This window comes from Oncorhynchus tshawytscha, linkage group LG07, assembly GCF_018296145.1.
Source record: "Oncorhynchus tshawytscha isolate Ot180627B linkage group LG07, Otsh_v2.0, whole genome shotgun sequence".
Classification (NCBI taxonomy): Eukaryota; Metazoa; Chordata; class Actinopteri; order Salmoniformes; family Salmonidae; genus Oncorhynchus; species Oncorhynchus tshawytscha.
The window spans coordinates 35,741,937-35,756,235 of NC_056435.1; the positions used below are offsets into that span (position 1 = coordinate 35,741,937).

Consider the following 14,299-nt stretch of genomic DNA (forward strand, 5'->3'; position numbering starts at 1 on the left):
GGATCATCTGGGAACAGCTACCCGGAGAGCTGATGAATCTCTGGGTTTGTAAAACCGAAGAATATCTGCACAAACTGTCAGAAATCGTGGAAGCTCATCTCGTGTGCTCGTCATCCTCAGCAGGGTCTTGACCTGACTGCAGTTTGGTTTCGTAACCGACTTCAGTGGGCAAATGCTAACGTTCAGTGGCCAATGGCACGCTGAAGAAGTGTGCTCTTCATGGATAAATCCCGGTTTCTACTGTACCGGGCAGATAGACACAAACACAATTGCTTTTTATCGATGGCAATTTGAAGGAGCGCAATTTGAATGCACTGAGATTCTGAGGCCCATTGCTGTGCTATTCATCCGCCGCCATCGCCTCATGTTTCAGCGTGATAATGCACAGCCCCATGTCGCAAGGATCTGTACACAATTCCTGGAAGCTAAAAATGTTCCAGTTCTCCCATGGCCTGCATACTCACCAGACATGTCACCCATTGAGCATGTTTGGGATGCTCTGGATCTTCGTGTACGACCACGTGTCTCCCCCAATTTCCATCAACTTCGCACAGCCATCGAAGAGTAGTGGGACATCATTGCACAGGTCACAATCAACAGCCTGATCAACTCTATGCGAAGGAGATGTGTCATGCTGCTTCTGGCAAATGGTGGTCACACCAGATACTGACTAGTGAATTTATTTAAATTGACTGATTTACTTATATGGACTGTAACTCAGTAAAATCTTTGAAATTGTTGCATGTTGCCTTTTATATTTTTGTTCAGTGTAGTTTCTATGGCCCTAATTACGATTATTATTATTCCAATCTGCTCATCCTTACTGGCTCTGGGGGGTGTGAGACCGTTTCTCAGTACACCTCGTGTTATTTCCAAGAATCACAGATTTGCTGTCATAGAACATGTTGCAGAGTGTCTTGTTTTAAGTTTGTATGTCAGAGGCTTTCAATATCTATGTATTTGTTGTTATTTTGTTGCAGTGAATAAATGCAGAAGGCGTCTTCATTATTCAGGGATATCCATATAGTTTTGGTGCCAGGCCCTTGGTACCGCACCCAAGGACAAAGCTGACAGGTTCCAGTCCAAAGATCCATTCATTAGATAGATGGGCCATTAAAATTGGCTACCTGTGGCCCTGTGGTCAGCACATATTAATTGCCTCTCCTGTACTTCTGGCGCCCTAATCTCTTCGTCCCTCTCTCTCTTTCCGTCTTCTGGCGCTCGATGCTCCTGAAATCACGGCCATTGATGAACACTGGCCCCGATTTTTCTGCTTTCCCCCCCTGTGTAACTAATGAAAGACTGTGAAAGACTAATACATTTCACCAAGATGACATTCATTGTTGGCTGGCATAATGTAAAGAATGTAGCAGTCATTTTGAATAGCGAGATGAGCGTTACGCCTCTGTCTGACACACACACGGTTCATTACTGTAATTTACTGTATGTGTATGTTCCTGTGGAAGGAGTTTCAAGTGGTAGTAACCACTTTTTTTGGTTACTAAATGATTCCATATGTGTTATTTCATAGAGTTGATGTCTTCACTCTTATTCTACAGTGTAGAAAATAGTAATAAAGAAAAACCCTTAAATGAGAGGGTGTGTCCAAACATTTGACATTTTCTTCCAATACTCATATAGCCTATAGGGTTCCAATAAATGTTAATTTGCCACTTATGGGCCAATCTCTGTACCATGTCACTAGTGGTAGTGGCCTGACCAGCCCTGGTTTCTCTCCCGTCAGGTTCATCACTACTACAGCTCCCTGCCCGAGGACAAGGTTCCCTATGTGAACAGCCCAGGAGAGAAGCACCGTATCAAACAACTCCTCCATCAGCTGCCCCCACACGACAATGAGGTAAGACCCTTATCCCTCCTCCCGTCTGCCTCCCGGGCACACAGATATTGGGAAAGGGGGCATTTGTCACCGTGACATCTTAACTCTCTAGCGTCTATAACTCTGGATCATTTGTGTTTTGTCTCTGCAGCCCTTTATTACATGTTGAATCATCTGTGTGTTTTCCAGGTGCGTTACTGTAACACTTTGGACGATGAAGAGAAGAGGGAGCTCAAACTCTTCAGTAACCAACGGAAACGGGAGAATCTGGGCCGCGGCAATGTGAGACCATTTCCCGTGACGATGACGGGAGCGATCTGTGAGCAGGTACGGTAACTCCGGTGGGAATGGGACTGGTTCACTCACAGGCGCTCACGCTAGAAGGGCAGAGGTAGGACAGACACATGGTAGAGGTTATACAGGGGTGGCCATAGTTGGATGGATATGATAGAAATACGCGTATTGTCATCTCTCACACGAAAAAAACACTACAAAAGGGATCAAAGAAAATACTGTATAGGCGAAGGACTCGCCTTTCCTTTTTCTTTCTGACAGTACCCATCGACATTTCTGTGTTTTTATTGTGATTCACCCCGTGAAGAGCTCAGCTGACATTTTAAAAGAAGCTGATAAAAATGGAGCCTCACATTCAAGTCATGACCCAGCCTCTCAACTGTGGTAGATCTGTCTGTGTGTTCCCTCATCTCTCCCAGTAGCTTGGCCAGAACAAATGTCACACTGACACACTGATGGCTTATAGGATCCTTGATGCTGTGTTTTTGATCCTAACTCTTCACCTTATGTTATACTGTGCCTTGGAACGTACCTTCCAGATTTGATCTCCTGGAGGTACATCGCAGTCTCGATAAACAAATCTTGATGTTGCTTTAGTCTACACCACATTGTTTTCATTCAGAAAAACACTCAGCCCCTAGTCATTCCCTTACTGACCTGAGACAAGTTCTGCAGTGCTCTGTTATGGTTATGCCGGTTTGTATCCATGTTTTACTCACTGTGTTTCTTGCTAAGCAGACAACCACAGGAATGAGTGTGTAAGGAAGCAGATTGTTCTAAGGGTGTGTATTGATTTGAATTCCCTCCCCTGGCTGACCTCTATGCGTAACAGGTCTGTGTGCCAGTTAGATCTCTGATTCTCTTCTCTCCCTTTCTGTCTCTGTCCCACCCCTCTAAATGTCCCTCTGTCTCCTTCACACTCTACCCCTCCTTTCTCCCCTCCCTACCATCTCTCAATGTCTCGCCCCCTCATTCCCACTCCCTGTACCTTTCTCCTCTTCAAATCTTTTTCTCCTCTTCAAATCTTTCTCTCCTCTACCATCTCTCTCTCTCTCTCCTCTACCATCTCTCTCTCTCTCCTCTACCATCTCTCTCCTCTACTCTCTCCTCTACTTACTCTCACTCTCTCTCTCTCTCTCTCTCTCTCTCTCTCTCTTTCTCTCTTTCTCTCTTTCTCTCTTTCTCTCTCTCTCTTTCTCTCTTTCTCTCTCTACCATCTCTCTCTCTCTCTCTTCTACCATCTCTCTCTCTCTCTCTCTCTTCTCTCTCTCTCTCTCTCTCTACCATCTCTCTCTCTCTCTCTCTCTCTCTCTCTCTCATCTCTCTCTCTCTCTCTCTCTCTCTCTCTCTCTCTCTCTCTCTCTCTTACCTCTCTCTCTCTCTCTCTCTCTCTTCTCTCTCTCTCTCTCTCTCTCTACCATCTCTCTCTCTCTCTCTCTCTCTCTCTCTCTCTCTCTCATCTCTCTCTCTCTCTCTACCTCTCTCTCTCTCTCTCTACCATCTCTCTCTCTCTCTCTACCATCTCTCTCTCTCTCTCTACCATCTCTCTCTCTCTCTCTACCATCTCTCTCTCTCTCTCTCTCTCTCTCTCTCTACCATCTCTCTCTCTCTCTACCATCTCTCTGTCTCTACCAGTGTGGAGGGCAGATAAACGGAGGTGACATTGCAGTGTTTGCGTCGCGGGCGGGCCACGGCGTGTGTTGGCACCCTGGCTGCTTCGTGTGCAGCATGTGTGACGAGCTGCTGGTGGACCTCATTTACTTCTACCAGGAAGGGAAGATCTACTGTGGTCGGCACCACGCAGAGAGACTCAAACCACGTTGCTCTGCCTGCGACGAGGTAGGAGCAGACCCTGCTAAACACAAATCACATTGTATTGGTCACATGCGCTGAATACAACGGGTGTAGACATAACAGTGAAATGTTTACTTATGAGCCCATTCCCAAAAGTGCAGAGTTAAAATGTAAGACAAATATTTGCTAAATTTAAAAAATCAATAGTAACACAATAAAAACAACAACAACGATGCTATATAAACTCAGCAAGAAAAGAAAAAGTCCCTTTTCAGGACCCTGTCTTTAAACATAATTCATTAAAATCCAAATACCTTCAGATCTTCTTTGTAAAGGGTTTAAACACTGTTTCCCATGCTTGTTCAATTAACCATAAACAATTAATGAACATGCACCTGTGGAACGGTCGTTAAGACACTAACAGCTTACAGACAGTAGGCAATTAGTGTCACAGTTATGACAACTTAGGACACTAAAGAGGCCTTTCTACTGACTCTGAAAAACACCAAATGAAAGATGACCAGGGTCCCTGCTCATCTGCGTGAACGTGCCTTAGGCATGCTGCAAGGAGGCATGGGGACTGCAGATGTGGCCAGGGCAATAAATTGTTATGTCCGAAACTGTGAGACGCCTAAGACATCGCTACAGGATGGACAGCTGATCGTCCTCGCAGTGGCAGACCACGTGTAACAACACCTGCACAGGATCGGCACATCCGAGCATCACACCTATGGGACAGGTACAGGATGGCAACAACAACTGCCGAGTTACACCAGGAATGCACAATCCCTCCATCAGTGCTCAGCCTGTCCACAATAGGCTGAGAGATGATGGACTGAGGGCTTGTAGGCCTGTTGTAAGGCAGGTCCTCACTAGACATCACTGGCAACAACGTCGCCTATGGGCAAAAACCCACCGTCGCTGGACCAGACAGGACTGGCAAAAAGTGCTCTTCACTGACAAGTCGCGGTTTTGTCTCACCATGGGGGATGGTCGGATTTGCATTTATCGTCGAAGGAATGAGCGTTACACCAAGATCGGGATCGATTTGGATGTGGAGGGTCCGTCATGGTCTGGGGCGGTGTGTCACAGCATCATCGGACTGTGCTTGTTGTCATTGCAGGCAATCTCAATGCTGTGCGTTACAGGGAAGACATTTTCCTCCCTCGTGGTACACTTCCTGCAGGTTCATCCTGACATGACCCTCCAGCATGACAATGCCACCAGCCATACTGCTCGTTTTGTGCGTGATTTCCTTCAAGGCCGGAATGTCAGTGTTCTGCCATGGCCAGCGAAGAGCCCGAATCTCAATCCCATTGAGCACGTCTGGGACCTGTTGGATCGGAGGGTGAGGGCTGGGGCCAGGGCCATTACCCCCAGAAATGTCTGGGAACTTGCAGGTGCCTTGGAGGAAGAGTGGGGTAACATCTCACAGCAAGAACTGGCAATTGTGGTGCAGTCCATGAGGAGGAGATGCACTGCAGTAATTAGTGCAGTACCAGCTGCATTGACTGTTACTTTTGATTTTGACCCGCGCCCCTTTGTTCAGGGACACATTATTCAATTTCTGTTAGTCACATGTCTGAAGAACTTGTTTAGTTTATGTCTCAGTTTTTGAATCTTATGTTCATACAAATATTTACACAAGTTTGCTGAAAATAAATGCAGTTGACAGTGAGAGGACGTTTCTTTTTTTTCTGAGTTTACAAGGAGTACCAGTACAGTGTCAATGTGCAGGGGTACGAGGTAGTTGAGGTAATACAGTATGTAGGGGTAAAAGTGACTCGGCAATCAGGATAGAGTGGCAGCAGTGTGTGTGAGTGTATGTAGTGTGTTGGAGTGTCTGTGTAGTATGTATGAGTGTGTGGGTAGTCTAGTGAGTGTGCATAGAGCCAGTGCAAGGGAGTCAGTGCAAAAAAATGAATAAATAAATTAGGTGGTCAATGTAAATAGTCCTGGTAGAAATTTGATTAACTGTTCAGCGGGCTTATTGCCTGGGAGTAGAAGCTATTAAGAAGCCTTTTGGTTACAGACTTGGCGCTCCGGTACCGCATGTTGTGTGGTAGCAGAGAGAACAGTCTATGACTTGGGTGGCTGGAGTCTTTGACAGTTTTAAGGGCCTTCCTCTGACACCACCTGGTATAGAGGTTCTGGATGGCAGGGAGTTCGGCCCCAGTGATGTACTGGGTTGTAAGCACTACCCTCTGTAGCACCTTACAGCCGGATGCCGAGCAGTTGCCATACCAAACGGTGATGCAGCCTATCAAGATGCTCTTAATGGTGCAGCTGTGTAACTTTTTGAGGATCTGAGGGCCCATGCCAAGTCTTTTTAGCCTCCTGAGGGGGAAGAGGCATTGTCGTGCCCTCTTCACAACTATGTTGGTGTGTATGACCATGATAGGTCCTTAGTGATGTGGAGACAGAGAAACTTGAAGCTCTCAACCCGCTCCACTACAGCTCGTCGATGTGAATGGAGGCGTGTTCAGTCCTCCATTTCCTGTAGTCCACAATAAGCGCCTTTTTGTCTTGCCCACGTTGAGGGAGAGGTTGTTGTCCTGGCACCACACTTCCACGTCTCTGACCTCCATATAGGCTGTTCCAATGTTGTTGGTGATTTGGCTGTCGTCATCTGAAAACTTAATGATGGTGTTGGAGTTGTCCGCGGCCACACATTTGTGGGTGAACAAAGCATGTGTGTCCATGTATGCTGCTGATACAACCATATACGCATCAGCAACCACAGCTAATGAAGTCACTGAAACCCTTAACAAAGAGTTGCAGTCTGTTTTGGAATGGGTGGCCAGTAATAAACTGGTCCAGAACATCTCTAAAACTAAGAGCATTGTATTTGGTACAAATCATTGCCCAAGTGTTAGACCTCAGCTGACTCTGGTAATGAATGGTGTGGCTGTTGAACAAGTTGAGGAGACTAAATGACTTGGTGTTGCCTTAGATTGTAAACTGTCATGGTCAAAACCTATAGATTCAATGTTTGATAAGAGAAGGTCTTGCTTTTTTGTCATCACACTCCAAGAAGCAAGTTCTTGCAGGCTCTATTTTTTTAAAATCTTATTTTGATTATTGTCCAGTCATATGGTCAAGTGCAGCAAGAAAAATCTGCAGCTGGCCCAGAACAGAGCCACACGCCTTGGTCTTCATTGTAATCAGAGGGATAATATTAGTGCTATACATGCCAGTCTCTCTTGGCTTAGTGTTGAGGAAAGACTGACTGCGTCACTTCTTGGTTTTATAAGAAACGTGTTGGGAATTCCAAATGGATTGCATAGGTAACTTACACACAGCACTGACACACACACTTACCCCACCAGGGGCATTTTCACAGTCCCCAGGTCCAGAACAAATGAAAGGAAACGTACAGTATTCCACAGAGCCATGAGTGTAACTCTCTTCCATCTCATATAGCGCAAGTGAACAGAGAACCTGTTTTTTTTTTTTAATCTAATAAAGCAACACTTGAAGTCTTCACGGCACAACGCCTCTCCCGATGTGACCTACTTGTCGTGTGCATGTACTCACATGTATGTGTAGCTGATAGATGCACACACACACTACATGTTCATCTTTTTAAATGTATGTGAATTGTAAAGTTTTTCGTTATGTGCCGGGCCCCTGCAATCCTCTCTGAGACTCAAACATGTCTAGGCCTTCCAGTACTCATCCACACACATGACAGAAGTACAACAAATAGTATGTTGACTACTATAAGGTCTAGTGACACTAACTGCCATGTAAAACAGTAGATGGTTTAAATATAGGCCTCCTCTGTTTTCCTATCTGGTATCTTGAAATACAGTGCTATAACATGGGAATAATTAAACATGGATTTTCAGTAGATCTCCATACACATGATCCCAAAGAGGGGACAGAGTGGATGGTGTAATACAGTAGGACAGTGTCTGTCAGTGTGGGGAGGGATAGAGAGAGGGCTACGGTAGCAGACAGCCAGGCCTTTGAGCCTTTGTCCTGTCATTCTCTGTAATAGGGTGAACAGGGCCTCATCTCAGAGAAAAGCAGCATGTTAAAAGATACCGTCCTCATCCCTCTCTCCTCTCTTCCCTCTCCGTCTGTAGATCATCTTTGCGGACGAGTGCACGGAGGCGGAGGGCAGGCACTGGCACATGAAGCACTTCTGCTGTTTCGAGTGTGAGACGGTGCTGGGCGGCCAGCGGTACATCATGAAGGAGGGCCGGCCCTACTGCTGCAGCTGTTTCGAGTCCCTCTACGCAGAGTACTGTGACTCCTGTGGAGAGCACATCGGTACGCCGCGCATCCACCAGAGCCAACGCAGGGCCCTCAATCCAACAACACGAGCTGTAATCTAGAGAGCTAAAGCACTGGCATACGTCAAGCAAGACGAATAGGACGCAATTTCAGTAATGTTAAGAAGAACAGAGGAATGATCTGGATTTAGCTTTTGGAGAAACATTTCAGGGAGAAATATGCATGGCTGCAAAGATGACATGCTTTTAGTAGAATTTAACCGTCTATGATTTAACGCAACACTGGCATGCAGATACCTCACGGCACGGATACAAGTAGCGTCTTTTAAAACAGACTAGATGAACTCAACAGCGTTTTCACAAAGGGGGAAAAGATCAGTTGATATACAAGATTCAGTAGATATACATTTTCACAAGGTCAGTTTCTCTACGTTAACCAAACCAAGCAGGACAACTTGTCACAGGGTAAACCTAGCGCCTTATCACCAGTGGGGCCAGTGCCACCTCTGTGCTTTCCTCTCAGTCCAGAGAGCCGCTTGCTTATCCCTCAACAGGATCCCAGGCTGTGATCTGGCACGGCCCTCAGCAAACAGACATGCAGCTCTGTAATTATTTGTTATACAGGATACAGAAAGTATTTGAGTAATACTGATTATAAATTGAAACCATCAGAAACCATTTGAAACCAGATGGCAGCCATTAGCCGAGGACTGTTCTCCCTGGCAACTGCAAACATACTTCAAATGCAATGCATGTTACATAATGAGTTTAACCCTAAACTGTGTTGTAAAAGTGTTGTAGCCCCAGGGCCTTTCTTCACTCAGGTTTACTTAGAACTTCCAACTCATTTCCTATTAAAATGGAGTTGGAACATTTTCCAGTTTATGGACGATATCTATATCTTTTGATAAGGGAGTTCTCCCTCTAGAGTATTTAGCTGATGTTTTGTATTTGATTAGCCTTAATTTGCCTTGCTGCTTATAGCACTTTATCTTTCACATTCCGCACCTACAGTATTTCCACAATGATTAGTCTTGGTGGTTCTCTGTTGCAGGCATTGACTCATTACAGAGCAAAAGAGTAAAGATTATTGGGTCCTTTCCATTAACATTTTGGCCTATAAGTGTTTTTCCCCTCTGTCCCTCAGGCATTGACCAGGGCCAGATGACATATGACGGGCAGCACTGGCACGCCACAGAGGGCTGTTTCTGCTGTGCCCGCTGTAAGAGCTCCCTCTTAGGTCGCCCCTTCCTGCCCAAACATGGACAGATCTTCTGCTCGCGCTCCTGCAGCCTGGGGGAGGAGCCTAACGGGTCAGACTCCTCAGACTCCGCCTTCCAGAGCGCACGCTCCACTCGAGAGTCCCGCCGCAGCTCCAAGGCTGGAAAGAACGGGGGCCAGGCAGGGAGGTGTTCGGGTGAGGTGGACCCTCTCTCCTTACAGATGGACCTGCTGAGTCTGTCCAGCCAGACGCCCAGTTTGACCCGCGAGCCGCCCGCATGGAAGAGCCAGGGACAGGTGCGTGACACGTACCCCTACGAGGGCCGATCAGACCCCACAGCAACACCCACCCCACTCCATCTGCTCAGCCAATGCAACGTCAGGACTGCATATAACTCCACCTCCCCCGGGCAGGGCAACCAACCAAACCACAGGTCCAAGGAGACGGGTGTCACCAAGAGGCCGCCCATCTCAGCCCTGAAAGGCCGCTCTATGAATGAGAACTGGTTCCATCAGAGTTCAGAGGACTACTATCCCCCCAAACTGAAACCCCAGCAAAGCTTTGATGTACCCCACGGCTTGTCCTACCACAACGGCTTCTCTGACAAGCGCTCGGTCAGTCTGCATGTGTTCCAGAGGGACAGGGAGGTGGGGCCTCCCCAGATGGGGCGCAGCAGGAACCCCATCAGCTCACTTAGCTTCACGGAGCAGCTCACTCCCCTAGAGCAGACACCCAGGGGTTCCATGGAGTCACTGGCCCTGTCCAACGCTACAGGTAACTCTTCCAGATTCACCATGGAGGGAAGATTAATTAATGTGATTGTATTTGAAGCAATATATTTAACTGCTTAGGACATTTATTTCTCACAGAATACTGCAACCAATCCAAAGCTAATTACATACTGTATGCCTTTCTCATAATTATGTCAATGGTTATGAGATTTATTGACGTAATAATGATAACAATGAGGATAACTGATGAAGTTAACCACTGACTAACCCGCCTGTTGTTTCTCTGAAGGAACGTCAGCAGATGGAGGAGGGAAGCGTCAGGAGCACCTGTCTCGTTTCTCCATGCCAGACCTGAGCAAAGACTCTGGCATGAACGTGTCAGAGAAGAGCAACATGGGCACCCTCAACTCCTCGGTCCAGTTCCACAGCTCTGACTCCATGCACAGCCTCACCTCAGGCCAGCCCTACATGGAGCTGGAGCCCCCAGTGCAGGTGCAGTATCCTCTGCAGTACTGTGAGCCCCCAGGCCTGGGGATGGGCATGAGCCACCTGCCAGCCGGCTTCACCTACCAGGAGGAGGACAGGGTCAGCCTGGTGAGCAGCGCCAATGCTGCCCGCCTCCCGCCCATCAGCGAGCGCACGCGGAGACGAGGAGAGGGCCCGGACATGGCTGCCCCTGAAGACACCCCTCAGCGCCGGAGACACAATCACCACCGCTCCCGTCGCTCCAGACGCTCCCGCTCGGAGAACGCCCTGCACCTGGCCGCTGAGCGCAGGGAGAGGCCCCAGCTGAGAGTCAGAGAGGACTATGACCAGTTTCCCCCTCCGCGGGGCGCTAGGGACACATTTGGGAGTGCAGGGGGGAGGTGCAGGGGGCCGGAGCCATTCAGGCAGTGCCCTCGCACCACCTCTGACCTCACCCTGCAGAAGCCCAGTGCCCACCGCCGTCTCGCCGGGCCCTACTCCTGGGACGACTACGAGGATGAGGACGAGTGGTGCTCCACCTGCTCTTCATCGTCTGAGTCGGAGGACGAGGGTTACTTCCTGGGAGAGCCCATTCCTAGACCCGTGCAGCTGAGGTACCTGAGCAGCCAGGAGCTCCTCCACAAGTACAGCTCCACGGGGGTGGGCGGACCGCACCAAATGAGCGGCAGAGGGGGACAACTGCACACCCGCAAACGCCGGAAAAGCAAGAACTGCATAATCTCTTAAAATTCACACCATGGAAAGAGTCAAGAGAAAGTGCCCTCCCTCCCCCAGTATAAACTAACATAGTTCATGTGTTCAGAGAAGAGAAACAGACTTCTGAAGTTGTTGAGTATTGTGAGGTTGACAGTGTTTTGATATGCAGTTGGGTAAACGGTTGACAGTGTTTTGATATGCAGTTGGGTAAACGGTTGACAGTGTTTTGATATGCAGTTGGGTAAACGGTTGACAGTGTTTTGATATGCAGTTGGGTAAACGGTTGACAGTGGTTTGATATGCAGTTGGGTAAACGGTTGACAGTGGTTTGATATGCAGTTGGGTAAACGGTTGACAGTGGTTTGATATGCAGTTGGGTAAACGGTTGACAGCACAAAGGTTTTGCATGTTTATCCATTTAATGTTTCAGAACAAGTTATCCTGATTATTGATTCTATTTCTCTGACTCTCACACTGCACTCTGCTTGTCTGTCACCATATTTATCAAAGCCAACGTGCAATCGTAATAATAATGTCATTTCCATGCAGCAACAGTAAGGTCCAGACAATTCAGTAAGGTCCAGCTTTTTCATGCAATGTGATTTAGGTATATACCAGTGTACTCAAGTTTATAGGCTGTACTGTATATAAGTAAATGAATGAATAAATTCACTAAATTAAGGAAGCAATGTAAATACTATGTAAATGAGGTCCCACATATTTTTATATTTTGTATGGAATATCTATAATGTAGGACTAGAAAATGCATGCCCGTAATTTGTTGATGTGGTCCTGCATTGGAATAAAATAGTATTTCAGACAGAGATTGACAGGTGTCCGTTCCCTCACTAGAGACTGGTGTGTTCGTGTGATCATTTGTCTGACAGTGAACAGTCACCCTCTCCATCTGCTCAACACATAAATGAATGAAAACGTGGCGAAAGCGCTGATTAAAAAGTCACCCCTCAGTAAATGTCATTCCCCCATGAGGTCATGAAGTGATATAAATACTATGACTATTGGGCCTTTGTGGCATTGTTTGCAAACAGATGTCTGTGAGCTGTAACTGAACTAATCATATAAACCTAGATAATGTGCTGCTGATGCATCTCTATGGATTAACGCATGAATAACTATGGATGGGATTCAAATGGGCTTTAATGAAGTACAATTTGTAATTCACAAGCTATCTCCTCAATGACTACAACCTTTACATCCAAAACAACAGGAATAGTTTACTTCTCATCGTTTTAATTCTCTACATGTACACTTAAATGAGCTCCAGGTCAAGTTTGTGTTTGAAAGGTGAAGTGACAGGGTTCTAAATTGGCTCGTGTCTGATGTCCATGTGGTCAGAGGATTACAGTAGCTAAGACTCTGGTTTCTCCCTTCTACCGCAGGTCTCAAAACCAGGTATTTAACTACAGTGCCTTGCGAAAGTATTCGGCCCCCTTGAACTTTGCGACCTTTTGCCACATTTCAGGCTTCAAACATAAAGATATAAAACTGTATTTTTTTGTGAAGAATCAACAACAAGTGGGACACAATCATGAAGTGGAACGACATTTATTGGATATTTCAAACTTTTTTAACAAATCAAAAACTGAAAAATTGGGCGTGCAAAATTATTCAGCCCCCTTAAGTTAATACTTTGTAGCGCCACCTTTTGCTGCGATTACAGCTGTAAGTCGCTTGGGGTATGTCTATCAGTTTTGCACATCGAGAGACTGACATTTTTTCCCATTCCTCCTTGTAAAACAGTTCGAGCTCAGTGAGGTTGGATGGAGAGCATTTGTGAACAGCAGTTTTCAGTTCTTTCCACAGATTCTCGATTGGATTCAGGTCTGGACTTTGACTTGGCCATTCTAACACCTGGATATGTTTATTTTTGAACCATTCCATTGTAGATTTTGCTTTATGTTTTGCATCATTGTCTTGTTGGAAGACAAATCTCCGTCCGTCTCAGGTCTTTTGCAGACTCCATCAGGTTTTCTTCCAGAATGGTCCTGTATTTGGCTCCATCCATCTTCCCATCAATTTTAACCATCTTCCCTGTCCCTGCTGAAGAAAAGCAGGCCCAAACCATGATGCTGCCACCACCATGTTTGACAGTGGGGATGGTGTGTTCAGGATGATGAGCTGTGTTGCTTTTACGCCAAACATAACATTTTGCATTGTTGCCAAAAAGTTCAATTTTGGTTTCATCTGACCAGAGCACCTTCTTCCACATGTTTGGTGTGTCTCCCAGGTGGCTTGTGGCAAACTTTAAACAACACTTTTTATGGATATCTTTAAGAAATGGCTTTCTTCTTGCCACTCTTCCATAAAGGCCAGATTTGTGCAATATACGACTGATTGTTGTCCTATGGACAGAGTCTCCCACCTCAGCTGTAGATCTCTGCAGTTCATCCAGTGTAATCATGGGCCTCTTGGCTGCATCTCTGATCAGTCTTCTCCTTGTATGAGCTGAAAGTTTAGAGGGACGGCCAGGTCTTGGTAGATTTGCAGTGGTCTGATACTCCTTCCATTTAAATATTATCGCTTGCACAGTGCTCCTTGGGATGTTTAAAGCTTGGGAAATCTTTTTGTATCCAAATCCGGCTTTAAACTTCTTCACAACAGTATCTCGGACCTGCCTGGTGTGTTCCTTGTTCTTCATGATGCTCTCTGCGCTTTTAACGGACCTCTGAGACTATCACAGTGCAGGTGCATTTATACGGAGACTTGATTACACACAGGTGGATTGTATTTATCATCATTAGTCATTCAGGTCAACATTGGATCATTCAGAGATCCTCACTGAACTTCTGGAGAGAGTTTGCTGCACTGAAAGTAAAGGGGCTGAATAATTTTGCACGCCCAATTTTTCAGTTTTTGATTTGTTAAAAAAGTTTGAAATATCCAATAAATGTCGTTCCACTTCATGATTGTGTCCCACTTGTTGTTGATTCTTCACAAAAAAATACAGTTTTATATCTTTGTTTGAAGCCTGAAATGT

General features: G+C 46.3%; 1 protein-coding gene across 4 annotated transcripts in view; it reads left to right on the forward strand.

The window, feature by feature from the left end:
• LOC112254436 (prickle-like protein 2) overlaps positions 1-12,127 on the forward strand; it is a 140,323-nt gene extending 128,196 nt beyond the window's left edge. For 3 of the 4 annotated variants that reach the window (XM_042324348.1, XM_042324350.1, XM_042324349.1), the window contains 6 exons: positions 1,745-1,858; positions 2,027-2,164; positions 3,767-3,970; positions 8,017-8,203; positions 9,314-10,162; positions 10,409-12,127. In XM_042324348.1, the coding sequence (XP_042180282.1) occupies positions 1,745-1,858; positions 2,027-2,164; positions 3,767-3,970; positions 8,017-8,203; positions 9,314-10,162; positions 10,409-11,331 (2,415 nt within the window). In that variant the 3' untranslated portion in view covers positions 11,332-12,127. The remainder of the gene's footprint in view (positions 1-1,744; positions 1,859-2,026; positions 2,165-3,766; positions 3,971-8,016; positions 8,204-9,313; positions 10,163-10,408) is intronic. The other variant, XM_024427021.2, reaches the window with a different exon arrangement.
• The last annotated feature ends 2,172 nt before the right edge of the window (positions 12,128-14,299 follow it).